This window comes from Bactrocera dorsalis, chromosome 2 (genome assembly GCF_023373825.1).
Source record: "Bactrocera dorsalis isolate Fly_Bdor chromosome 2, ASM2337382v1, whole genome shotgun sequence".
In the NCBI taxonomy this organism is placed as follows: domain Eukaryota; kingdom Metazoa; phylum Arthropoda; class Insecta; order Diptera; family Tephritidae; genus Bactrocera; species Bactrocera dorsalis.
In genome coordinates this window covers 33,575,590-33,602,661 of record NC_064304.1, presented here as the reverse complement: position 1 = coordinate 33,602,661, position 27,072 = coordinate 33,575,590, and the positions used below count along the sequence as shown (strand labels likewise).

The 27,072-nt window shown below is 35.7% G+C and overlaps 1 protein-coding gene across 5 annotated transcripts in view; it reads left to right on the top strand.

Annotated features, from left to right (window-relative positions):
* LOC105231805 (uncharacterized) overlaps positions 1-26,872 on the top strand; it is a 39,654-nt gene extending 12,782 nt beyond the window's left edge. For 2 of the 5 annotated variants that reach the window (XM_049450422.1, XM_049450420.1), the window contains exons 2-7: positions 5,735-7,261; positions 16,165-17,895; positions 17,967-18,135; positions 20,127-22,970; positions 25,345-25,668; positions 25,743-26,872. In XM_049450422.1, coding sequence (XP_049306379.1) covers positions 6,466-7,261; positions 16,165-17,895; positions 17,967-18,135; positions 20,127-22,970; positions 25,345-25,668; positions 25,743-25,764 — 5,886 coding nt within the window. In that variant the 5' untranslated portion in view covers positions 5,735-6,465 and the 3' untranslated portion in view covers positions 25,765-26,872. Of the gene's footprint in view, positions 1-5,722; positions 7,262-16,164; positions 17,896-17,966; positions 18,136-20,126; positions 22,971-25,344; positions 25,669-25,742 lie in introns of those variants that run through there. The other 3 variants (XM_049450424.1, XM_049450423.1, XM_049450421.1) reach the window with 3 other exon arrangements.
* Positions 26,873-27,072: the final 200 nt, after the last annotated feature.

Genomic DNA, 27,072 nt, shown 5'->3' with positions numbered 1-27,072 from the left:
GCCTGCATTGTAGACACGTTGGCGCTGCGCGTGCTCTTGCCGAGGCGTGGTGCTGCTAGGCGCGCTTAGAGATTGAATTGCTGTAGCGGATGTTGTAGTTGTTGTACAGTGCGTTGTAAATTCATGGCAAGACAAAAGGAAGCTAGTTAAAAGCCGTTACTGCGTACATGTGGCTGCAAGGGAGAGAGCAGTTGCAAGTGCGATGCTTGGGTGGCATGTGGATAGTGAATTTGATTTGTGTGCAGTTGGGACTTTCGCTTTCGCACACAAACTCACACACACACGCACCTACAGCTATTGTGTTGCAAGCGCAATGGCGCCAGCTCACGCGGCTACAAGTGTGAGCTTTTGCTTTGTCGAAGTTTTTGCTGCATTCGGTTGTTGTAGTTTGAGCCGCATTGTCCCTTGCGTGCTAACTGGTTTGTTAGAGCAGCAGTGAGGGGTTCACGTCAGGCGTACCAGGAAATGACAAAATAAGGAATGTCTTACACGTCATTCTCAAGTTTGCTGGCTTTGTTTGTTTGTCGCTGAGTGTAACGGTGCTAATGTGTGTGTATGTGTGAATGCTTTAGTTGGCGCATGATTCACACTTTTGTTGTGTGGTGTTAAGTCAGCGGCAGGGTGTCGCGAGTTAAAGGTTCTGCACTTTTTTGGCGTGACAAAAATCTTGCACAAAATTAAAGCGAAAAGGGGTGTATTTATTGCTTGATATATTTGTTGCAAAATTATTTTCGGTCAATATGAATCATACCCAACTGTTTATGTTTACAAAATTTTTTTCTTCGGTGTATTCTATATACATACATATGTATATGTAAGTATATCTTCACCAAAAATGAAAAATAACATAACATCAATTTTCATAAGTTTACACGCGAAGGAAAAACGATATAAACAAACCACTTAAATTGAAACAAAATTTTAGTTTTGTTTGTTAAACAGTTATATATGGGTTACCATACTCATATTGAAACAAAATTTGAGTTTTGGTTATAAAATGGTTATATATGGGTTACCATACTCATATTGAAACAAAATTTTAGTGTTGGTTATAAAATGGTTATATATGGGTTACCATACTCATATTGAAACAAAATTTTAGTTTTGGTTATAAAATGGTTATATATAGGTTACCATACTCATACTGAAACAAATTTTGAGTTTAGGTTATAAAATGGTTATGTATGGGTTACCATACTCATATTGAAAAAAAATTGGGTTTCGGTTATAAATTGGTTATATATGGGTTACCATACTCATATTGAAACAAAATTTTAGTTTTGGTTATGAAATGGTTATATATAGGTTACCATACTCATATTGAAACAAAATTTGAGTTTTGGTTATAAAATGGTTATATATTGGTTATCATACTCATATATTTTAGTTATAAAATGGTTATATATTGGTTTTTATATCTGACAGCGGTTTTCTATATCATTTTTATGTTACGTTGTCTTGCATTTTAGGTGACGATATATTTATGTATGTATGTGTGTATAAGCAGGCTATGCATTATTTTCTGTATAATTAATTAAAAATCTGCAAAGCAAATAATTTCTTCATTGCATGTTCATCAGCACCGCAAGACCTTCAAATTCTCTTATAAAATAATTTTCACAAATATTTCTTGCAATTTCTGCGCTTTACTAGCTTGAAAGCTAGAATAAAAGAATCCACCTTTGCATCAGCAAGTGCCGCTGTCGAAATTATTTGCCGAAAATAAATATTATATGCACTTAATTAAATAAATAGCATACTTCTTTCGCTTTGCTCGTCTGCTTTCATTATTTTCTATTTGAAGGTTCTTTATGCCGTTATACCGTCTTTGACGCATACGACTCGTGCTCGCACACCTCACACTCATGATCTCACTTATCAAAAATTTTCGCCGACATTTTAAAAATATATATCAGGTTGTTTTTGTTTTTGTGCACTACACGTGCATGTGGGTGTGTATACGATTGTGGCTTTCTTTTATCGTGCGAATTTAATATGTTTGTCTATGTGTATGTATATTTTGTGCAAATAATTTGCGCCTTTGCGCAGAAAAAAAATTACTTATATTGAATTGTTGTTGTTTAGTGTTATACATTTTTGCAAATGTAATCAAAATTGATTTGCAATGACCCCATAAAGGCCATCGGCATATTTTCCATTAAATTCTGTATAATTATTTGATTTTTTGTATGTTACTTGTTGAGATTTTCTACGACTTTGAACGAAACTTCTCTGAGAGTTGAGAAAATCCATATTAAGCTACAAAAATAGTAAAATCTAGTTCACTAGTTTTCTTTCTTTCTGTTTTTAGGGGTCTCTATCTCTAACCCTATCTCGCTATCTATATCTCTTTATGGCTATTTGAAAATATCAGTTTTTTCTAGCATGATCCAAATTATTCTTAAATTGTTGTCGAATCTAAAATGTAAGATCGCTTTCTCTCTGTATTTCTTGTTGTCTCTATACCTTTCTCTCTCTATCTCTGTCTTTCTGTCACCCTCTACCTCTCCCACCACTCTCCCCCTCCCTATCACCCTGAAATTATTGTAAAATATAATGTATTTCTTGTTTTGTCTCTGTCCCTGTCTCTATCCCTATCCGTCTGTCTCTATCTCCATCACTGTCCCTCTCTCTCTTAATCTCTATTTTTCTCACTTTCCTTCTCTATCACTCTCTCCCTTTCTCTTCTCCCCACCGCTACCTCTCTTCCCTCTTTATCTATTTTTCTTGGGTTTAAAAAAAAATTGTACTAAGTATGATTCATAACCACCACTTTAAGTCAGCGATCTCGAAGTCAGATCTTCGACCATAATTTAGGCTTTTCATACCCTGAAAGAGTATATTAAGTGCGCCAAGAAGTTGGTAAAATCATGAAGGAAACATCCGAGATCCTATCAACTGTCGAGCTGTATATCAGTTTATGAGATATCGATCTGAAATTTTGCACACGTCCTCCAGTTCTCAAGAAGCTGCTTATTTACCGGAACCGCCAATAGCGGACCACTATAACATATAGCTGCCATATAAACTGAATGATCGGAATTAAGTTCTAGATGGAAACCTTTTTCTTTACAGAAGGTAGTAAGGCTTCGGTTGTTATTGCTTGATTTCCGTTTCGTAAATAACGGGTGATTTTTTTGAGGTTAGGATTTTCATGCATTAGTATTTGACAGATCACGTGGGATTTCAGACATGGTGTCAAAGAGAAAGATGCTCAGTATGCTTTGACATTTCATCATGAATAGACTTACTAACGAGCAACGCTTGCAAATCATTGAATTTTATTACCAAAATCAGTGTTCGGTTCGAAATGTGTTTTATCGACAAATTTTGTTCAGCGATGAGGCTCATTTCTGGTTGAATGGCTACGTAAATAAGCAAAATTGCCGCATTTGGGGTGAAGAGCAACCAGAAGCCGTTCAAGAACTGCCCATGCATCCCGAAAAATGCACTGTTTGGTGTGGTTTGTACGCTGGTGGAATCATTGGACCGTATTTTTTCAAAGATGCTGTTGGACGCAACGTTACGGTGAATGGCGATCGCTATCGTTCGATGCTAACAAACTTTTTGTTGCCAAAAATGGAAGAACTGAACTTGGTTGACATGTGGTTTCAACAAGATGGCGCTACATGCCACACAGCTCGCGATTCTATGGCCATTTTGAGGGAAAACTTCGGACAACAATTCATCTCAAGAAATGGACCCGTAAGTTGGCCACCAAGATCATGCGATTTAACGCCTTTAGACTATTTTTTGTGGGGCTACGTCAAGTCTAAAGTCTACAGAAATAAGCCAGCAACTATTCCAGCTTTGGAAGACAACATTTCCGAAGAAATTCGGGCTATTCCGGCCGAAATGCTCGAAAAAGTTGCCCAAAATTGGACTTTCCGAATGGACCACCTAAGACGCAGCCGCGGTCAACATTTAAATGAAATTATCTTCAAAAAGTAAATGTCATGAACCAATCTAACGTTTCAAATAAAGAACCGATGAGATTTTGCAAATTTTATGCGTTTTTTTTTTAAAAAAAAGTTATCAAGCTCTTAAAAAATCACCCTTTATAAAACATCTGTTTTACTCCTTAATTTCATTATTTCAATCACATTTTTCACAGCTGAAGCGTGTTCTCACCATATCATAGCTTTCTCATCGATTATATTCACCAGGTCTAAGCTGCCACGACTTTTTATAGCTCGTTCTAATTTCATTAGCAAATAAAATTACTTCTACGCGTTCTGTGCCGTTGACGCGAGGACAAGCTTGTGGAACAGTAATTTACATAAATAATATGTATATTTGCCACAAAATTGTACGGTAACTGTACTGCTTGTGCCTGCAACACCTGCAATGCACTTGACTCGCCTGCAAATATGCTAATTAAAGCTCGCCTGGCATTTTCCTGCTATAACTAGGATTGTCACTATCGAGTGGCTCGACACTAAATTTATAGCCATTCAAAGTGTTTGCAACAAAAATGTGCATAAATTTCGCATAGCTGGTAAGCGGCTGTCGCGAAGCGGTGTGTAGTCTGTGTAAGCCATGGGCTGGGAAGGACTTCCGCGCACGATTTATAGCGTTGCGGCAACTTCTAAAGTGAATTATTGTTGTGGCATAACACCTTGTCAGACATGTCATGGTGTGTCTGTGTGCGTGTGTGCCACAAATGCAACACTGTGTGTGCTGTTGTCGTTCTTTTTTTGTAGTTGCAAAAGGCTTATTTGCATGCTTTGCTCCTTTGAATTGTTTAGCCTCAATTTACTTTCGTTTAAGGGCCACCAAAGCGCTGCTGCACTCTCTAGCCCAGTTTCGCAACTGTACTTTTTGGTTGCTCGTTTTTTGTTGTGTGCTTTAGTAAATATTAAAGTCAATTCGAGTGAACCAAATTGCTTGGCGCGTTCTCATTTGCATGCATGCAACGACAGGCAATTGTGGCATGCAGCCGCTAGCCTTGTTGCAAGAAGGCCATAAATTTCCAAAAATCAAAAAAAAAAATCGAATTGGAAAACGAAAATGGCTGCGGCACACGCTGCTGCTTGGCTATAAGAAATTTAGAAATTTTCACCAAATATTCCTTTGGCGGCCAACACTAACCCGTGCGCGCGTGTTAAATGCAGTAGTGGTACAACAAACGGTGGCATGAGGTCCGCGCGCGCTATATTGCATGCAACGGCAGCACATTTAATTTTAGATTTTTATCGAAGCGCACAGCAAACAAGTCGAAATTGTTCCAGCTAGTCGTAGCGGTCATATATTACAACAACAAAAAAGTGGAAAAGAAGAAAATACTAAAAATTTTTTTTTTTAAGTTTTTTTTTCGAAATTGTTCTAACCGTAGTCATATATTACAACAACGAAATGGTAGAAAACAAGAAAATATTTTTGTTTAATTTGTTTTAAAGTTTGTTTTAGATTTTTTTGTATTTTTTTTTTTTAATTTTTTAAAATTTTTTTTTTAATTTTAAATTTTTTTTTAATTTTTTTTTATTTTTTATTTTTTTTTATTTTTTATTTTTTTTTTTATTTTTTAATTTTTAATTTTTATTTTTTTTTTTTTTTTTTTTAATTTTTATTTTTTTTAAATTTTTTTTAAATTTTTTTTAAGTTTTTTTTTGTGGGCGTTGTATGTTGAAGAGAACTCATAAATTCTGGTGTTAGCACGAAAAAGTAATCCAAATACAAATAGCTTCGAAAAATCAACATTTTCGGTTTGTTCTACAAATTTTCGGTTTTACAGCGTGGCAAATAAAGTTTCGGAGCCAACTACAAGCATATTTATACATACACATATGTAACGGTATATATTGACTACAAAAATAATCAAACAACCAAAATAAACTTGAAAATCCAATGAGTGACGTAGCAACAGTGTAAAGTGTAGCCTCAAAGCAGCGGAAAAATTTTATTAAAAATTCCAAAATAAATCGAATGAAGATTTTGGAGACAAACGGCGTTGCGGTAGAGTTAATTATTGACGCATAAATACTGCAGACTGACGTCAGAGCAGCAACGCCAACAGCGTGGCAGCTAAAAATACAGACACAAGTAGATGCAACGCGTGGAAGAGGGCTGTGGCAAGCCAACGCGAGCAAGTGATTTCGAGGCGCAACAACGCGTTGGTCGGCAAATGAGCGCGGAGTGCCGAGCGCGAGCACATAAAAATTAAAAATAAAGACTAAAAAATAAAAAAGTAAAAAAAAAGAAGAAAAACTATAAAACATAAAAATTGTATGTTAGAACTAAAGCGGCAGTAATAAGAAATAACAACAAAAAATATTAAGTGTTGAAAATTATTTCCATCGCGTACGTGCGTGCCGCCACTGGCATGCAACATTGTTGCACAGCAACAACTCGCTATAAACACCAAAACTGAAAGCGAAATTTCGCCAACATTTCACAACAACACGTTTATGCCAATGTTGTTGCTAATGTGAAGACACACACACACACACGCGCCTTACTCGATCGATGTTGTTAACGTTCTTCAGCTTCCTCATGCGATTCGTAGACATTTCCAAATTGCACAGCGACCGCTGCAATTGCACGAACGGCGCCGACGATTGCCAGAACAAGGTAAAATGCTGGCAACAAGCCGCCGCCGCAGCAGCGGCCGCTGCCGCACACAAAGCCAACGTGGCCAACTCGAACAGCAGCAGCACGAGCAGCGGCTGCGACAGCAATGCCTCCTCGGCGTCGGCTGGCAGCTCCACCAAAGAGAATTATTACGCATTGAATATGCCGCCACAGCAGCGGCGTCAGCAACAGCGCCAGCAGCAACAGCAGCTGCATCGCCAGGCGGCACAACATCAGACCATAACACCGCAGCAGCTCGAGCAAATACGTTATTACCAACAAATGCAACAACAACAATTGCAGATATTGCAACAACAATTGCTGCAGCGTCGTCTGCTGCAGCAGCATTTGCGCGAACAGGGCGTGGATGTGGGCGTGCGCTCGCCTAACCTTAGTGGAGAGAAAGGCCGCGACGGCAATAGCGGCGTCGTCGCTGCTTCACCGCCGCGTTTGAGCAGCGCAAATGTGTCCGCGGCGCTTACCTGCAATCAGCAGTATTTGATAGAGCAGCGTTTGCAACAGCAGCAACAACAACAACTGCCGTCACCACAATGGTTGCGCAACAATCACAATTACAAATTCAATAATCAGCACAGCGACAACAATATGCTGTACAACAACAATGACATAATTAACAATAATGATGATTTCGCTGTGCTCCTCAGTGACATTGGTGTGGGACAACAAAAAGGTTTGCCATAATATTTGTGTACTTGTATATGCTTGTATGAGTGATACAGTTCCCACCACCCCATAACATGCCGTTATGTTGTGTATGTGTGATTAACTTTTCATTTTGCATTAGTCTAAAAACTGTGCCAAAAATTTGTCTTTTCAAAATATTTTGCGATTTTTGCTTGCTGTGCGATAAAGGGTGGTTCGCTAGCATGAAGCGCGGACAAAACAACTTGTGAATTCGAGAAAGTCTAGTAAAATGATTTTGATGCAAAAGAAGAAAAAAAATATTTTTTTTAATCTTTTAGAATTGAGGCATATTAAATATACAAATATTCTCAAAGTCTCAAAAAAGGGGTTTGAAGGATTTAATTAAATAAAATGAATAATTAATAATTTTAAAAATAAAATTCAATGACATATTTAAAAATTAAATTCAAATGGTTAGTTAAGAGATTTTTCAGAGTATTTTTAATAAATAAAAAAATAAATTTTAAAATTTATTATTAAATTAATTAATTAATAACTATAGAATTTGTAATTTTTTTAAATTAAAATTCAGTTAACATAATTAAAAATTAAATTAATATTTTTTTTCTAATTTAGAAATTTTTCAGAATTTTTTTTCCAAGTAAATTTAAATTTTAAATTTTAGTAATAAAAGAATTAATTAAAAAATATTAAATTTGTACGATTTTAGAATAATTCAATAACATATTTAAAAAATTTTGAATTTTCAAATCAATTTTTTAGCAAAAATTACAGAATTAAATGAAATTCAATTAACATATATAAAAATTAAAACCCTTATCGCCAAATTTCACGAATTAGTTTTAATAGAAAAATTATAGAATTAAATGTTAACTCTTTTTCAAGTTAATTAATTGCAAAAATGGAAATTTGAAATTTTTTTAAAATAATATCTTTTTTAATAAATAATAAAGTTGATATTTAAAAATGTAGTAATAACTAATTTAAAATTTAACTAAAAAAATATTGAAATTTGATCAACATATTTAGTTTTTATAAAATAAAGTTTAATTAAAAAATTAAAAAAAAATAGTTTTTTATTGTTAAATTTTACAAATTAATTTGCTATTTCAAAAATCTTTATTAAAAATTATTTATTTAACATAATTAATAATTATGCTAAATTTAATTAACAAAAAAATTAAATTTATAAATTTTGTAAAACACTTCTTTTAATATTGGCTTATTCAATTTTAAAAATTTGCTAATGGTTAATTTAAAATTTTTTGAAAAAAAAATTAAAATTTATTTAATTAACTTGTTTAATTGAAAATTAAATTAAAGGGCAATTAGTATATATACAAAAAGTAAATGTATATTTTTAAGCCTTGTACACTAAATTTATTGTTATTAATTAAAAAATGAAATAAAAATTTATTTTAAAAAATAATTTAATTTCAAATATTATTAAAACATATAAATTTAATTCAAATGATTAAATTTTACGAATTTTGGAATAAAAATAAAGCAATCGCAGCTTTTAACGGAATTTGAATTTTCAATAAAAATTTAATAATGGAAATGTATATTCCTTTAATTTTTATTTTTTTTTTAATTTTAATTTTATTTTTATTTATTTTATTTTTATTTTATTTATTTTTTTTTTATTTTATTTATTTTTTTTTATTTTTTTTTTATTTTATTTTTTTTTTTTATTTTATTTATTTTTTTTTAAATTTGTTTTAATTTTATTTATTTGTATTTATTTATTTTATTTTTATTTATTTTTTTATTTATTTTTTTTTTTTTCATTTATTTTATTTTTTCATTGAACTTTTCCAATTCTGCAGCATTAAAATTTCCAATCACGCTCTTATATTTCTTTGTACGGTTAACCAATATGTGGCATGTGTCCTATCATATTACGCAACCGTTGACAGCTGTCAAACTGACATTGTGTTATACAAGCTTGGTGCCTATGACCTTTAAATGAAATTGAGTGAATCCGCATACTGACTTGTGTTTGTGTATTTTGCACTTTCTTAGACAACATTTCAAATATTTATTTTTTATTTGGTCAAAGCAACGCACAACACATGTGTACATACTTCATTTTACTATGCCGATACATACATACAAACGTATGTATAAGTTAGCCATTTAGTGGGCAGGCAGCCAGCAACAACTCGGAAACTTGGTCATTTGAACATTTGGCGAGCGAGTGTTGGCCAAGCGTTGCCAAGATCGTTTTTGCTACAAAAAAAGATGGCAAAAATATAAACAATTAAAATTATTTTAAACTGGGGGAAATACATACGTACAAATATATGTATATATGAAGAAGATATAAAATTTTTCGATTTTACTTTTCCGCAATTTTATATATTTTTTATTAATTTTTTTGCTTTAAATATTTTTAATATTTTTTTATATTTTATATGTTGTTTTTATATATTTTTATATGTTATATATTTATTTGTTTATATATTTTATATTTTTGTTTTTTATATTTTATATATTTTTCATATTTGCGATAAATTTTAATTAATTTTTTTAATAGCCTTATTTTTTGCCATCCATTTTTTACACATAAAAAATATATTTTTGCAAATTTTTTCAATTTTGTTATTTATTTTGTCGCATACCTTGTCTTCGCTTTCTCTTTTCTGTACTCATATGAATCTTTTGTGGCTTTAATTGCATCAAGCTCCGTATTCAAATGAGCAATATGCTCGCATTATCAGACCATAGATAAATTGCAGTTAATTGAATGAATTTCTGCCGATTGTTGTTGCCATATTGTGTGAATTTTTCCGTATGTGCAAGTGCATCTGGCTTTTGCGAAATTCTCAAGATGTCTGCTCGCTATTCATTCTCTCATAAATTGCGTTTATTTATAGCTGTACTTGATTCCTTTGATTACTGACTGCACGTATGCAGAGCTCTCAACTCGCAGCTCTTCTAAAGTAGCAGGCTTAAGTCGAAATACATTAATGTGGAAAATTTGGCATATTTTCCACCAATTTATTCGAGACTCGTTGATAAGTTTTACCGAAACAATGTTATGGAGTCACAAAAAAGCGATAACAATACATTGTGAAAAAATATTTGCTCAATTTTCATACTAAAAAACACAATATGCTTGCCTTAGCTTAAGTCGACTTAAGCTACTTTTGTTGGATACCATGCCACAATTATATTTTTAAATTTAGATTTTTAGTGTGTACCTTTTTAATGGACTTTGCGCACCAAAGCTTTTTGAATAATCTTTAGATTTGTACATATTTACACACATGTTTTTGTGAACATTACTTTACACTCTAAATATTTTACTATTTATTCAAAAGTTAGTCAAGTAAAAGTGTTTACTACTCTAGTGTGAAGTTAAACACAAAAAATCTTGTTGCTTTGTTAAAAATTTACACACGGACAATTTATGGTTAATTTAATATATAACTGAATTTTTTTTTTTATAATATTTACATATATAAACTTTGTACATTTTTATTTGCGCAACAATGTGTGCTGCAGATGTTCAGTTTTGGAGCTAGCCAGAAGAAGCGGCTAAGTTTTGCTTACATTAGCTTGAAGTAATTATTTCCATTTGTCATTTGTGCGAGATAATAAAAAGATATCATTTGTTGTGCAAATGAAGCTCGTCATGTCACCCTTGAACGTAGTGCTTCGAGATGTAAGTGTTACATACTTCGCGCTTTTACTACAAGTCTCCCTCTTTTTGACTTTAATATAATTTATATATGAATTGAAGAGAGTCTATATATAATATATGTATACATATGAACATACTATATATATTTGTCAAATGAAACTTGTCAGCTTCCTTTTGTTAGTCATGCTTTATATACTCAAGAAACATTCAACTTGAGTGAACTGAGAGCTCATATCGAGAACTAACTTCTCAAATGTCTAACATAGCTTCTCCACAGTATCTCAACACAGTATCTTGCTTCTCTAGAACTCCTTATTGACCGTTTGTTCCTCCTGAACAAATTCATAATGCATCATACCACGAATATTGAAAAAACAATGTACTTCACCTTCGTTTTTGACCAGCTTTGGCTCGTTTTTTTTCCATCCATTACGATGTTTGATGACTTGTTTGCATATCAAACTCATGTCTCATCGGCAGTTATAATGCTCTCCATGAATGTGGGATCGGAATTCGCACGATCAAGCATGTCCACAGAGTCCTTTTTACGGTATTCGTTTTGAAAAAAAAAATCACTTTTATCGAGACGAGTCGAGCAAGAACGCATTTAACACCCAAAATACCCACCAAAATATTTCGAACGGGAGATATAGAGCTCTCTTGCCATCTCTCTAACATTTGCCTGGTGATTTTCAAGCACCATATCCTTCACTCTTTAATATTTTCATCAGTTGAAGAGGTCAAAGGTTGTCCAGAACGAGGCATGTCTTCAACGACCGTCTTTGAAGGCTTTGTACCAAAGGCTTGTGGTTTTGGTAAAACTGAATTACCGTAAGCCTGTTCCAATATTTGCAGCGATTTCGCAAACGAAAATTCGTTATAAATATAAAATTTGAGACAAATCTCTTGTTCGATATTTTCACCGATTGCAAAAATCGCAACGCACTTTTAGGTGTAGCGACTTAAGCAGCTCTTGTAAAAAAAACTGGTTTACAGAACACGCTCATATTTGTCATAGCAGTTAGGGACAGTCCTACCAACTTAGCTTTTTTTGAAATATCATTTAGCTGGGGAACTAGTTTACAATTTCTTGTTTTTCTTTTGTAAATACAATGCAGACTGTGTACAATAAGTGATTATTATGATTTTACATACTGAACAATGAGGTCAGAAATACCCCACAGTAAAAGCAGTGATTTCAAATAATTTAAGGTCTAGTTAGTGGCTGTTTGCTCTCCACGCAAACAGTACCCAATAGTTGAACTTCGTTGCCTTAAGTAATGTGGTGGGTTTTGAACTGCATTTTACGTTCACAATCTGCTGAAAGAACTTAGAGTCGGTTATTATATTATTTGTAAATAGTGTTTGTTAAAAACAAAAATGTTTATTGGCCGTATGGTGAGAAGAAGAATTCTTTGTTGCGCTTTTAGTGTTGCAATTTTTGTTTTACTGTCGTTATCGGTTAAAAGTGTGCTAATCTGCGTTCTATTACTTAAATATAAAGTTAATATGGTAAATAGTATGGGTCATCGATTCGCCATTTCTCTGCTCGCTATCTTTCAACGCTGCTTTTTTCTCAGAATTTTAGAAGTGAAAACAACATTAAAGTTACCGTGATGATTTCGTTATAAGAGAACATGCGGATACCTTATTTTATTAAAGTTGTATAATTACTGGCAGCTTTTGCTGCTAAGTTCTCTTGTCGGATTTTATAACAGTTATACTATAGTGTATTAGTTATATACTTTTTAAATATACATATCGTTACCTAAAATATCGTAATCTCATTTTTCATAAGTTTACAGACGAAGGAAAAATGGTATAATAGTTACCACCTATTTTGAAACAAAATTTGAGTTTTGGTTATATACTGGTTATAAAATGGTTATATACTGGTTATAAAATGGTTATGTACTGGTTATAAAATGGTTATATACTAGTTATAAAATGGTTATATACTGGTTATAAAATGGTTATGTACTGGTTATAAAATTGTTATACATATACTGGTTATATTTGACAGCGGAAGTTGAAAATTTTATGATTTCGATTTTTTGATGATACATATGTGCATATACATATAAAGACCGCCGGCTCATTTTTAATGCTGGGTAAATTTACATACTCACTTGCTTATATGAGCTCAAGGGTTTCATGTTGTTCATTTATTTCAGCACACCCACACGAAACACTTGCCTACTCTGCTGCAGCTTTTAATAAACAATTTCATACACATATAATCACATATACTTATTTATAATATACATACATATATATATGTATGTGTATGAATTCAGTTTGTAATAATGAAACGAGTGATTTGTTTTAAATAAATGCGCGGCTGTTGACTGGCCTCGCCGAGTTGATTGGCTCACTGGCGGGCGGGCAATGCAACAACAAGCAAGTTTGTCTGTTATAAAATTTTTGGGGAATTCAAGCGGCCATTTTCTGTGTTTTTTTCGAGTTAATGAATAAAGCACAAGAACTGGGGAGACTGCATTTATGATCTTGAATATACATACAAATACATATATGTATGTGTGTATATACAACTAAAATGCTGAAATTGCTGACACATTGAAGCATCATGTAGGCATAAAGACGTGTTGTTTCCCCAAAGACAAATGCACTTGCCAGCGCAAAGCTTTTGAGTGCAACTATTTATCATTTGTGTCTATATATATATATATATTTTTATATGTATATGCATCCTGTCAGCCATAAAAAATTTAAAAATAAAATTTCGATTTTTTATATTCAATTCGATATTTAATTACACGCATTTTTCATCCAACTCCAAACACATACATACAAGCCAGCGTGACTATTCTTCAACTAATTTTTATGATCAATTTCAGTGCTCTTAAATAAATACATAGTTGCTGCCATAAAATGTCATGGATTGAAACCGAGTCAATGGTTGCTAGAGGCATAAAATTTACACTGCCATACATGGCTCATGCATAAGCACATAAATATGTATGTGTATAAGCTTCAAATCAGCAAATAGCCACACATATCTATACACACATGCTACACACACACATACATATGCACACTTATTAGTTGGTGTGACATTTTGAAATTTGCTGTGAAGTCGTAAAAGTGCACTACTTGCTTGCATTTGCCTGCTCAGCTACACGCCAGAAGTTGAAGGCGGCGGCGCGGTGGTGCAGTGCATTGGCCGACCCAACGCCACACTCAATGTCAATGTGACAATTTGTACTAGTCATTCCCTAGTTTTAGTTCATTTTTATTTCGGCACGAAGCTCTATGAAGACAATTGTTATGTGTGCCCGTGGCGTTTTTATGTTAGTTGGAGTAATTATAGTAAATTTACGCGCCATCTAGCAGGTATCCATTAAAAATTATATGAAAATAGCCTCGCTAAATGAGTAAATTAAAGGGAACTGTCGAACTTGTGGTGCAAAGATTAAAATCTTTATTTAATTTGTTTGCTGAATTACAATAAAAGAATTTGACGGTGTCTGGAGTCTGCAGCGTTGCATTAAAATCTCCAATAGATTATGGGTGGGGTACTCGCTGATACGTTGTATTAATCTTTAGTCGACATTCTGCGCCTTTTTTTTTACTTATTTGTATGGCTTTTTTTTCAGACATACCGATTGTTTACAATATTTGAATATATTTAGTATAATATATACATACTATTTGTGGTTAGTCTGTTTTGGTTATATTACCCTGAGTACATACTTAAATTAAGTCATTTCGCACCATAAACTCGAATTTATTGTTCATTGTGGTGTTTACTATTTAATACTACTCCTAAACTTGTCTAAAAAATTATTTAAACTAGCCTTAAATACCATTTTTTATAATCCTAAAAAAGTAACATAATTCGATTTTATAAAAAAATTTAACCCCATCCACCCCGGTCACGCTTGCTAAAGGCCAGACGCTGAACAATATCAATTCAATCGGTCGATACTGCCACAATTTCACGTTCGATATTCGTACGAAGTTCGTCAATCGTCGCTGTCTTGTTGGCATAGACCATGGACTTGACACAGCCCCACAGGAAATAGTCTAACGGCGTCAAATCGCACGACCGAGGGGGACAATTGACTGGGCTTTTTCGTGAGATAACACGTTCACCAAACTCGGTTTTCGGTGTGGCTTGTGACGCTGTGCAGTTCACACGACATATTATCCAAGTTCATAGCATCCAATTCGGGACACATTTATTCGATTATCATTGAGCGGTAGCGATTTCCATTCATAGAACGTACCAGTCTTGATCATCACGGAAGAAGTACAGTCCAATGACGACCCATAAACCGCTCCAACCCGTAAGTTTTTCGGGATGCAATGGTGACTCATGGAGTACGTGTGGATTGCTTCCTGACCAATAACGCATATTTTGCTTATTGAAGAAGCCATTTAGCTAGATATAGCTTAAGATGATTATTCAATGAAAATCTGGATCATTTTAAAGTTGTTGCTCATCCCAATTTACGGAAATACGACGATTCTGGTAGTCAGTCGGATCTTGTAACTATGGAGACCAAGATCTTTTCGCAACGACGTCACAGAGATGCCCAAGGCTTGAGAACGACTTGTGAGAGACTGATTTGGGTCCTCCTCAATTGATGCTATAGCGGCAGCAATATTCTCCACACTACGGGCACTTATTTGTCTCACTGGCACGGGAACATTTTGAACTGTGCTTGAGGATTCAAATTTTTTCACTAGACGCTCAATTGTTGATCTGATAAGACGATTATGACGACCATAAATTGGAGGTAGCGCTCTTAAAATTGAGGCCACTGCCTCCGAATAAAGAAACTGAACGATCGGAATTAAGTGTTTGTATGGACAACTTTTTTATTTGTGAAGCTCTGAGAGAGGGAGAAAGAGAGAGAGAGAGAGGGAGAGAGAGCGAGAGAGAGAGGGAGAGAGAGCGAGAGAGAGAGAGTCAAAGCTGCAAAATAAATTTTGATGCTTTTCTTCATGTACTACTCATATAAAATCTTAATCCTAACTATATTTGCATAATACTTATATCAACTGGTAATTTGCCGTAATGGTTGCGAGGGACATGGCTGTTTTCTCGTTCAGAAAATAACAAAAATTTCTAAAAAGTATTGTTAGCTTAACCCCAGGGCACAATAGACCATAGGTCGCGGTGCAATCATCTATCTTATTAGTTCGACCCACCTTCATTTATTAACTGCATAAAACTTATAAAAAAATAGTAGTATTTAATAATTCCATGCTCACAACTAACTAATTAAATTCTCAACACTTTTTTTTTGCAGGACAAAAATTCCGTCGTGGCATGACAGAATTCTCAACAAACAACGATATCAACAACAAATCACATCTATCACAACCGCTTCAAAATTCACCACGTCATTACGCTTACTCCCAAACGAAACAATATCATCAACAACATCAACCGAATCTTTCACAACAATCACAACAACAACAACCACATCCTAATTCCCCACAACATAACGCCAATAACATAAATTCACATTTTACCTACGCTTTCAAGCAGACGCATAACAATAAAAATAATCTGCAAACGCTTCCCTTAAATTCTTCTGCAAATACATTTACAACAACATCACATATAAATAGTAATAACATCACAACAGCAAATAATCCATCATCACCCACATCGGCGACACAATCGCCATTGCATTACAAAAATCCATTAAATAGTCCGAACAATTCGCCATTTGCTTTCGCCTACAACAACTACGGCGAAAACGAGCGTGAACGCGAACCACAGCAGCAACAGCAGCAGCAAAGGAGCAGCGGCACAGCTGCCACGGCACAGCAACATCAATTGCAACAACATTTGCGTAGCGGCAAGACGTTGCCGCTTCTGACGCAGACGCAATATCAGCAGCATTTGAATGATTTGCTGCTGCAACAACAACACTTGCAAAAGCACCAGCAACAGCTGCTCAGCGCCAAGGACGCCGACGACGAACTGAGCGAGGAGAGTCTCAAGCAGAATGTTGCAATAGTGCTGAACAATTTGGATCGTTACAACAACGCGCTGCGCAGCATCATACTGAATGAGCAAGTGAGCGGACAGAGCAGTGTGCTGATCGACGACAGCTTGTTGGTGGAGAGTTTGGGTGCGAACAATAATTTTCTGTTGAATTGTGGCAATACAATGGCTGCGCCAGCAACGCCGGAATCGGATTACAATAGTAATGCAACAACGCCCGGTTCGCGTCACAACATGCCGCTCGATAGCAATATGCTGCAGCAGCATCAGCATTTGGTAGGTTTCGCCAACGCAGCGGCTGCGGCTGCGGTAACAGCTTGTGGTGGCGGTGGTGGTGGTGGTGTTGGTAGTGTTAGTAATAATATAAATGGTGTTGGTGGTGGTGGTGGTGGCTACTTTGGCAACAATGTTGCCGGCAACAATTTAAATTATTCGATTGCTTCTTCACACGATTTCACTCATGACAATTCCGATTATCAGTGGCTACTAGATTGCGACTATCGGGATGGCTGCGGCACCGGACTGCAGCGCAGCATATTCTCATCGCTGTCGGGCTCCTACAGTGGCGACATAATCTTCTACAATGACTTCTCGAAAAAACTCGACGCTAATCTTGCCGAAGTCGATATGGAAAGCTTTCGTGCCGAGGACATCTTACTGCATATGCCGTCGTATTGCAAGAATATGAGTAACAGTAATCGATTGCAACAATCGTTTTTGTTGCAACAGAATGCATTGCCCGCAAATGCACAAGAACATGTTGGTGGCGTTGGCGGTGTTGGTGGTGGTATTAACCACTTATCACAAACTTCGTTGACCTCTAATAATGAGCTTATCGATAATTCCATTTGTAAGTCGGAATTGCTCTTCTCGCCGGTCAAAGAGTCGCACTTGTCCGCCGATTCGCTCGATATGGACGCGTATCCGGAAAATGAGGACATCATCTTGACGTGCAAAGCGAACAAGGACAATTACACAATCGCTTTCGAGGGCAGCGTACTGTACTCGGATGAGAGTTTCTATGGTGAGTTGAGGCTGTTCGCTTTTTATTGTCACTATGTTCGTTTTTCTAATGCTCTATTCTTGTGTTTATAGCTGAACCCTCCGATGTCGCCACAAGAAACACACATAATTTCATTAATTTGCATAGCAATCTTGAGGATATTGTCAAGCGCAAAGCTTTGGACGTGTCCATGTCACGCTCGGAGCAGGCCGCCAGTGTGCGCGGCAAGCTACAAAAGAGCAACACAACACAATTACAAAGGTGCGTAAGAGATTTGGTTTGGTTGTAAAAAAGTTTACACAAGAAACTGAAAATGGGTTTTTGGAAAAAATCCTTCGTCTAAGTCTTTAAGAATTGTATCTCAAAGAGCTGTATACGATTCCATGAAGATCGGTTGAGTAGTCGAGAAATCTTGTCAACCGACTTCAGAAACACAGTTTCGGGAAAGACGCGTTTAAAAACGGCGCATTTAGCCTAGATAGCCTCGGATAAACATGAAAATTTAGGACAATATTGTAGACGTGTTGCAGAATTTAATAAGACAATAGAAAAATTGATTTTTTGACGCCCGTAAACCCATGTACCGGATAGAAAAATTGAAATAAATTTTAATCTCCAAATACTGGATAGAAAAATTAAAAGAAAGAACCGTATTGAAACAAAAAAAAAAAAAAATATTAAAATTTAATTTTAAACCATATTTAAAAAAAATTTTAATATTTAATTTTTTAACCAAATTTTTTAATTTGGTTCAATTCCAATTTTAGGATTAAATTTTATTTCAAACTGCAAAATTGGATTTTTGGATTAAAAATTAGATGTTTAATTAAAAAGTAGATATTAAATTTATAATTTCAATTTTCGGATTAAATTTTGAAAATTTGTTTTTTTTTAATTTGATTTAATTTTTTAATTCCAATTTAAATTTTGAAAATTAAATTTTATAACCAAATATGTAAAATAAAAAATTTAAATTTTCCAATTTAAGAATTAAATTTAGGAAAATTTTGAAAATTCTATTTCAATTTAAATTTGGAAAATTTAATTTTTGGTCATAAAAAAATATTAAAAATTAATTATTTAACCAAATTTTTTATTTTTAAAATTCTTAATCCTGATCTCATTATCGAATATTGTACCAAAAAATGTTCCGTCTGTAAATTTGATTGTCATTCACAAATTTTGAGATGTTTGAGACAATCGAAGCCCATAAAAACTACTTAAAAGTGACTTAACTTCTAGTGTCTGAACCCCGAATGAACATATGTAACTGTATTTCTCCTTTCAAATATTGATAGATGCGGAGAACGGTAACTTCTGAAGTCTAATACTCTATTTTAATAAAACCTATAAGGCGTCACTGCATGATAAGAGTACATATAAACCGTTTTATTGTCAGTACAAGCCTCACATTATCAGCTGTTTACGGCGGCCTCATTGTAAAGTCTTTCATCACATCATTCTCAGTCTTGAAGAGTCTAATTTGAGGCAGTAAAAGTGAACCTAACCAAGTCTAGTTGAAAATATGCTCTTGTTTTACGAATTTATGGCTTAACTTCGTCAAGAGTTTGCATGCCGATGTTCACATATACATACAAGTAGTATATAGTGCAACTATATGTAAATATATATAAACAAATGCACAATTATGATGAACAATGAGTGAGCTGTTCGAAATTCTCGTTCCACAAGCGATAACAAATAAGAATATAGACGTCAGACCGCATACTTTTGCAAAGATATATGTACATATGTTAGGGTATATACATATCTGTAAGGGAGACGACGAGTATACAAAATAAAGTAGGGAGAAGTGTGGAAAGTAAGCGCTGAAACGGCTGACAGCTTGTTGAGTTGAGTACGCGAACCGTTGGTGGGGTCAATCCAATTGAGTTCAATTTAAATTCATTACTCATGCCGTTTGACGGTGCCTTTGTGCATATGCATGTAGTATGTACCTCTATGTATGACAGAGGAAATAGGCTTGTGGAACATATGCATGGCGAATAATATTATATTGGTTAGGAGGTGGTTTCAGCGATGAAGCGAGCGATCATAATATTTATGCAAACAATATGCGATTTGTCGAAAAAAAAATGTCTACTACTGCAGTTCTAGGGTAGTTTGCAGCAAAGCGCTGCTCTTCCGTTCAGCACGGACCGCTTAAACTAACGTTATACGAAGAGTTTTGACAAATTTTCAGTTTTTCTTACATTTTATTACGTTGACTAATTACAACTACACATTTGCAGATATCCGTCGGGCAACAACAACACCGCCGCCAATAACATCTTTGTGCAAATACAACAAATACAACACACACCCAATTGCACGGTGCGCAAAAGTCGCAGCGTACCAAATCTGCGCGAGCACAAAGATCCAACTGCAATGGTTTGCAGCGGTATTGCGGATATACAACAACAAAAACATCATTCGCAGCAGCAACAGCTGAATGTCTCGCAGGCGGTTAGCACCTCCAATATGGAGTGTTGCAAGACGTCGCGTAATATGCTTCCCATGTGCCAGATGCCAATCTCGTCTAATTCCATAATCGCCTCCATTACGTCGGAGCGTCTGAATGCGGCTGAGCAATTGCAAACGCAGCATCATCATCATCATCACCAGCAGCAGCAGCAGCAGGAGACACTGCTACAACAACAGCAGCAACAGCAAAATGCCTCCCAGTTACGTCACAAACATCGCTGCTCTTGCCAGCCATCGAATGCCGTTTTGGCTGCCGCAGCCGCTGCCGCCACAAATAGTCACAATTGCCCCGCCGCGCAAAAGCATGCGCCCATTACGGGCTCCGCTTCGTCAGGTAGCTCGAATCCACCCGCCTTCAATCTAGTCAAACTATTCATCAAACAAAAGAGCAATAATTCCGCCACGGACGAGCAACAGATGAGCACACACACTTGTATGGATGTGTCGTCGGGTTGTTGGCCGTCAAGCGATGCGGCCGGCTCGAGTAGTAGCTCATCGTTGGAACAGCGTCTGCGCAAGAAGAGCATGAATGATTCGGGTAAGGGTTCGGCACTTAGCCGACACGATGAGGATGAGGAGCAATTGTGTGCGCAAGTGCGTGACACATGTGAGTCTGCATTCCAGGCGGAGCCACATCATGGCCATGCCGGTCATCCCACGCCCACGCGACGTCACTTGCGTATACGTAACGATGCCGTTTTCTACGATGAAGATCCCAGCTCAAGCTCAAGTGGTTCTTTGACAGCCACCAATTCGCCTGCGCATCGACGTAGAAGTATGCCGCCGCGCCATCCTCAATTGTGCCAACTGGTGACGCAACATAAGGACGTCGGTACGGCATGCAGTTTGCAGTCGTCGGAGAATAGTCGCAGCAATTCCGAACAACTTACACAGGTCTATGTATCGACTGGTACGTCGTCAACCACATTGGAGCGTCAAAGATCGCGTTGCGAAGGCGCACAACCCACAGTGTCGGCGGCTTCGAGTTCGGAATTGATTTCACGCTCAATGCAAACATCGTGTGGCTCGTTGAGTACGCGTAGCAGTATGAGTGATCGTTTTCGATTCGTGCCACCTTCCTTCTTGGCGAAGCTGAATAATTTGGGTGAAGAGCGTCAGGCGCCAATTTATGTCATCTATCCCAATTACGCGTTGCCCGATTTGGGTTTCGTAAAGACCAATTCGACGGCAGATGTGATCTTCTCGCCGTTCAATTACAAAATGGCTATTGGCAGCAATGACGATTCGGCTTCGATGGCATCGCTGAAGAAACGCGTCAACTTAAATAGCAATGACGATGAGATACTCAAGGCCATGGACTACAAGCACGTAATGGATTGGCAATCGTTGACCACACTTTTGCCGGCGGACTATCGTCGACGCTTGAAACACATTCCTGAGGTGAATAGTTTGTTGCCAGATTTGGATGCCGAGCTGTCGCAGCGTCCGCTCTTCTGCATGACTCCACCCATACGCCGTAATCGACCACATATATGCGACTGCGCGCAGTACTTCCAACAGCAACAGACAACACAGCTACAAAATGGCGAGGAAGGTTCCTCGAGCTCTGCCTCTAGTCAACAACCCAGTTCAGGTTATCGCGGTTCGTCCACTCTGCTGGCCGACTCTGCTGATCTCGAGAACGCGGACCCCTTAAAACAAATGTACATATATCAGTATGAACAACAACGCATGGACTCTGGGGTTGAAATGAGTCCGGCGATTGGCAAAACACCGCCACAACCCATGCCACGCGGCATCTTACGCAAATCATCTTCACATTCGGCGAATCGTACGAAGCGCAATTCGATGATTGAAGGTCAGCAATCGAAATTGTCGAAACAAGAGAAACGTCGCAGTCTACAAGAGCCACCGTATCATCATGCAGTCGGTTCGTCCGAAGAGTTGGGTGAAGTATTCGAAGAGGAGGCTGAACTATATGCAGTGCCACAGCCGCGTCAAGAGCGTCTATCACGCAAAGATTTGGATGCGCGTATGCGTTTCCTCTCATCGCTACCGCGTTCCGAGCTAAAATGTTACGCTGAAATAGCAGCCATATTGGAGTCATCAACCGAATACCAGGTCGCCTACGATCCAGCGGCATTGAAGAAAGAAGTGAGTCGTGCGCTCAGTCAGCAAAAGAAGGTGTCCTTCAATGACATACACACACTCACCGAGAACGAGCAAGAAGTTGATTTGACTGTGCAACAACAAATGCAACAACCGCCGATTGCACCAGAAGCACGTCAACGCTTCACAACACCACCAAATTCACCGAATATCTCGGTGGCCGGCATGCGGAGCGGTGAGCCAGCAACGCGTCGCTCCTCCCAAATGGAGCAGCATCAAACGGCCAAGCGTTTGGCCGCACTCGACGAGCAAGAGAAACGTAAGATTGAGAGCAATCGCTTCAAGCGTTTGCAAATACAATGGGAACTGATGAGCAAAGACTCGACAATGTTGAAGGACTTGGCTAGCGCACAAGAGACGAAGAGCGGTGGCTCAACACCGACCGCCACGGCAGCCACTGCGACGGCGGCGGCGGCGGCAGCAGCAGCGAATGCAGCGCACAAGTCGCGTATACCGCGGCCAGTCAGCTATCCAGCGGGAAAGTGAGTACAAGTAGCCGGTTGATTTTCGAAGTAGTTTTTGGATTTGTTTCAACTTTTGTTTTCGCAACTGTAGTGCATCCAAAAAAGTAGTTTTCTAACTTGTCGTAGATTTATACCAAATTCTGTTACTTTTGTGTAGTTTGTAGTCTCTCAATATCTGATTTTTTTACTAATTTCCAATGCTTGTATTGTAGTTTGTTTATTACTTTGTAATGTGTTGGTGGTGTCCCTGGGTTCCTACATAAGTCTTTCTAATTGTCTTAATAATAAATTAATGTTCTGGTTTTTATAAATTTTTTTAACAATCGTTTCGTCATGAATATTTGAGTAGCAAAAATTAATGTTCGAAAAATTCGAAAATTATTCAATTAGAAATATATTTTTTTATTTCTCATCAGTTTTTAAAAATAATTTAGAAAAATTTTGAAAATACTAGTTTACAGTGAAAAATATTCGGAAAACTGCCGATACGATTTCGAAATTATTTTAATTTCGAAAATTTTGATCGATTACAAAGTTGTTTAAAAGTTTTTGCGATTTTTGAAAATGTCAAAAGAATTTACTCGTATTCGAATTAGTAAATCTTTCTCTATATTTTTAACTTTTATTTTTTTCTAAAAAAATTGATTTTCCCAATCTTCTGAAATACATATCTACGAAAATCGCATTTTAACGAAAAATTCGTATTTCCATGCAAAACGCCCATATAAATGGATTCTTTTTTGTTTTCTTCCAAAAAATTAATTTTTGGTATTTTTTGCAATAACTTCGAAAATCGAATTTTTATGCGAAAACTTCAAAATTGAATATTCTTAATACATAAAATTCACAATATCCTTAATTAAAAAAAAAAATGGTTTTTGCAAATTTTTCGAAAAGAAAAAAATGTTTTTCAAAAAGAAAAAAATATTTACTGTTTTCAAAAAGTTTCAAAACAAAAAAAATATTTACTAAAATTTTATAAAATTATGCAAAAAGCGCATTTTAAACGAAAAATTCTTTTTTTCAAAAAAGTTTCGAAAAGAAAAAAATATTTCACAATGAAAAAATCCGAGAACCGCAATTTTAACGAAAAAATCGTATTGAAATAAATTGATTATTTCCTGCTTTTTTCCAAAGTATTGATTTTTGATCTTTTTATAAATAACTTCGAAATTCGATTATTTCCTGTTTTTTCCAAAGTATTGATTTTTGATCTTTTTATAATTAACTTCGAAATTCGAATTTTTATGTAAAAACTGAAAAAATTAATATTCTTCTTCTCTATTTTTTTAAAAGGAAAAAAATATGCAAAGAAGTTTCAAAAAAAAAAATTGTTTTTTAAAATTTTCGAAAAGAAGAAATGTTTTTAAACATTTTGGAAAAATATCCGAAAACCAAAAATGTTTCGTAAAGAAAAAAATTATTTTACAAAAGTTTTAGAAAAATGCAAAAACCGCATGTTTGACGAAAAATTCGCATTTTTCTTAAAAATTTCGAAAACAAATATTTTAAAAAATTAAATGTAATCCGAAAATCGCATTTTTAACGAAAAGAATAGTGAGGCTGAAAGAAAAATGGTGATAATTTTCGAACTAAGTGACACATTTTTTATGAAATTGATGGTCTAGATCAAAAAAAAGTTGTAGTTGTAACTTTAGAAGTACTGAAAATAGTAGTAGTGAGTATAAAAAGAGTATTCCAATTATTAGTGGAAGGTATCTTAATAATAATAGTATTCGAATAACGGTCATTATATGGCATGTAATTGTAATGGGTGATCCATTTCGAGATTCCCTAGTTTTTTTTTAGTAAAATCGTTAGTGATGAAGAAGAGTGAGTAGTTAAAGAAGTAGCAGTAATAGGAGTAGTTGTACTAAAAGCAGTAGAATCGGAGTAGAAATGGTAGAATTTATAATATGTATAGTATAAACAAAAATAGTAGTAGTAGTATTTATAGCAATAGTAGCACTGAAAATAATATTTAGTAGTAGGTATTTTAGAATAGTAGTATTTGTGTATCAGAGTAGTAAACCTAGAGTATTTTCATAATAAAACATATTTGAGCCTCAGCTTACATAATCATTTTCATCTTCTTTTCAAAAATATACCCACAATCAAAAAAGTTCGAAATAAAATTTTGTATAAAAGTGTTGTCCTAATTTTTTTCTCTTTTTTTACATTTTTTCTATTTTTTTATTTTCATGAAACCCGTTATATAAATATCCCACCATACTTTCGGCAAAATGTACAAATTTATATTGTCTGCATCTATATTATATGTACTGCACCTGTATTTTTGTACCAACACATATATACATATGTACATACATACAAACGAACATGTTTATGTTTGCCAAAAAATGAAATTATTTTGCATGTGTGGCTTATATAGAGCTAGAAATGCTAATTGCAATACGAAACCTGTTTTGAAACCGTTAGAAAAGGTGAAAACCACTAAACTAAGTATATCTCCACAAATTACCAGAATAAGCACACAAGAAGCCGATGGCAAGACAACACGTTCGCCCAGCCGCATAGTGCCGCCGAAGCGATACAGCATGACAGCCGGCATTGGCGGAGCAAATACAACGGTGGCAGCAGCAGCAGCAGCGACAAACACTGGCGTCGGTGTTGGTGCGGCGCGTGCGCGTACGCCCAACAGTCGAGCGGCGGTGACAGCGCCGAATACGCCCAAGCGACGAGTGCAGTCGCCAAGGTGAGTTTAATTTCAATTTTTTATAAATTTTTTTTAAGAAAATTTTCTTAATAATCGATTTTAACTATTTTCAGAACAATACCACGCGTGCGATAAGGACCGTAGCCAGCACACCCACAAACCCGACACTCTGAGACACACACACACACACGAATTGAAAGACATGCCCTGCAAAGAAATTTACAACAAAAAATTTATGCTATTTTTGAATGCATAGTTTTCGAACTGATTTCTACTCTAGTTTAGGCTGCAAAGTATAGAAAAGCTTGCAAATTTTGGCAAAACGAGTTTATATGAGAGAAACATACGTTGGCATTTTGACCTCAACGTTAACGGTACAATCAAGAAGTACGTGCAAATGTAAATGCAAAATGATTGCTGATCGAGACAACAGCAAGTTTTTGGAAGCGATAAGCAAACTCTTAATGCAAAAACGAAATGCAACCGTGCGAGCAACGTATAGATATGTATAAGTAACGGCGCATAAAGCGTGCGAGTGCATATGTGCGCGCGCCTAAAGTGATATTACGTGAAGGAGAAGAAGTGTAGTAGTTGGTTGGCAAGCCTGGCGACGAAATGCCTCTAGTATTTCCTTAGTTGCTAATCTAACTATACATAAATACATAACATAAACATTTGAATAAGCTAAAGAAAACAATATTTAATTTTTCGTTTCTAATTTAAACTTAGTGATGAGAGCAAGTTCTAATTTAACTATGTAAAATGTAATGCAATAAAAGTACTCTACATAAAAACGTACATACATACATATATATATAAATAAATATAAATATAAAGAAATATGCTGATATAATGATATGAGAACGAAAAACAAAAATTAAATGTGTATGCAACATGACATATACATACGTATGTGCAACAACTATTTATACAGACACGCATTCGTGCATACACACATACATATATGGTGAGAAAAGTGACATAAAGTACGTCAAAACGTCTCATTGCTGTTTGAAAACGCATATTTTCGAAGTGTAGCCACATGCTAAAGCCCTTGAGAGCTGCTAAGGCGCTTGTGGACTTCAAAGGCGTGCCACGCGCAACGCTCGGCTGCGCAGCCAAATGGAAATCAATTAACGTATTACAAAAAAATTAGCTCAAATTCAGAAAAGTATTGCTAGAAGCGCCGCTAATGTGTGCAGCTAAAGTATGAAACACAAAAACAAAAAAAAAAACACAAAAAGCATAAAGCAAATTGCAAAAACGAAAATGAAAAATAATAATGCAGCAAACACATACTTCTATTGTATGATATAAATCAGCTAACTCATTAAAGAAAAGAAAGAAAACACGGCATTGTAATCATTAAATAATTACATTCAATCTAATTGAGGCATGTATAATTCAAAAGAAAATGCGCAAAAGCAACAAATAAACAAATGA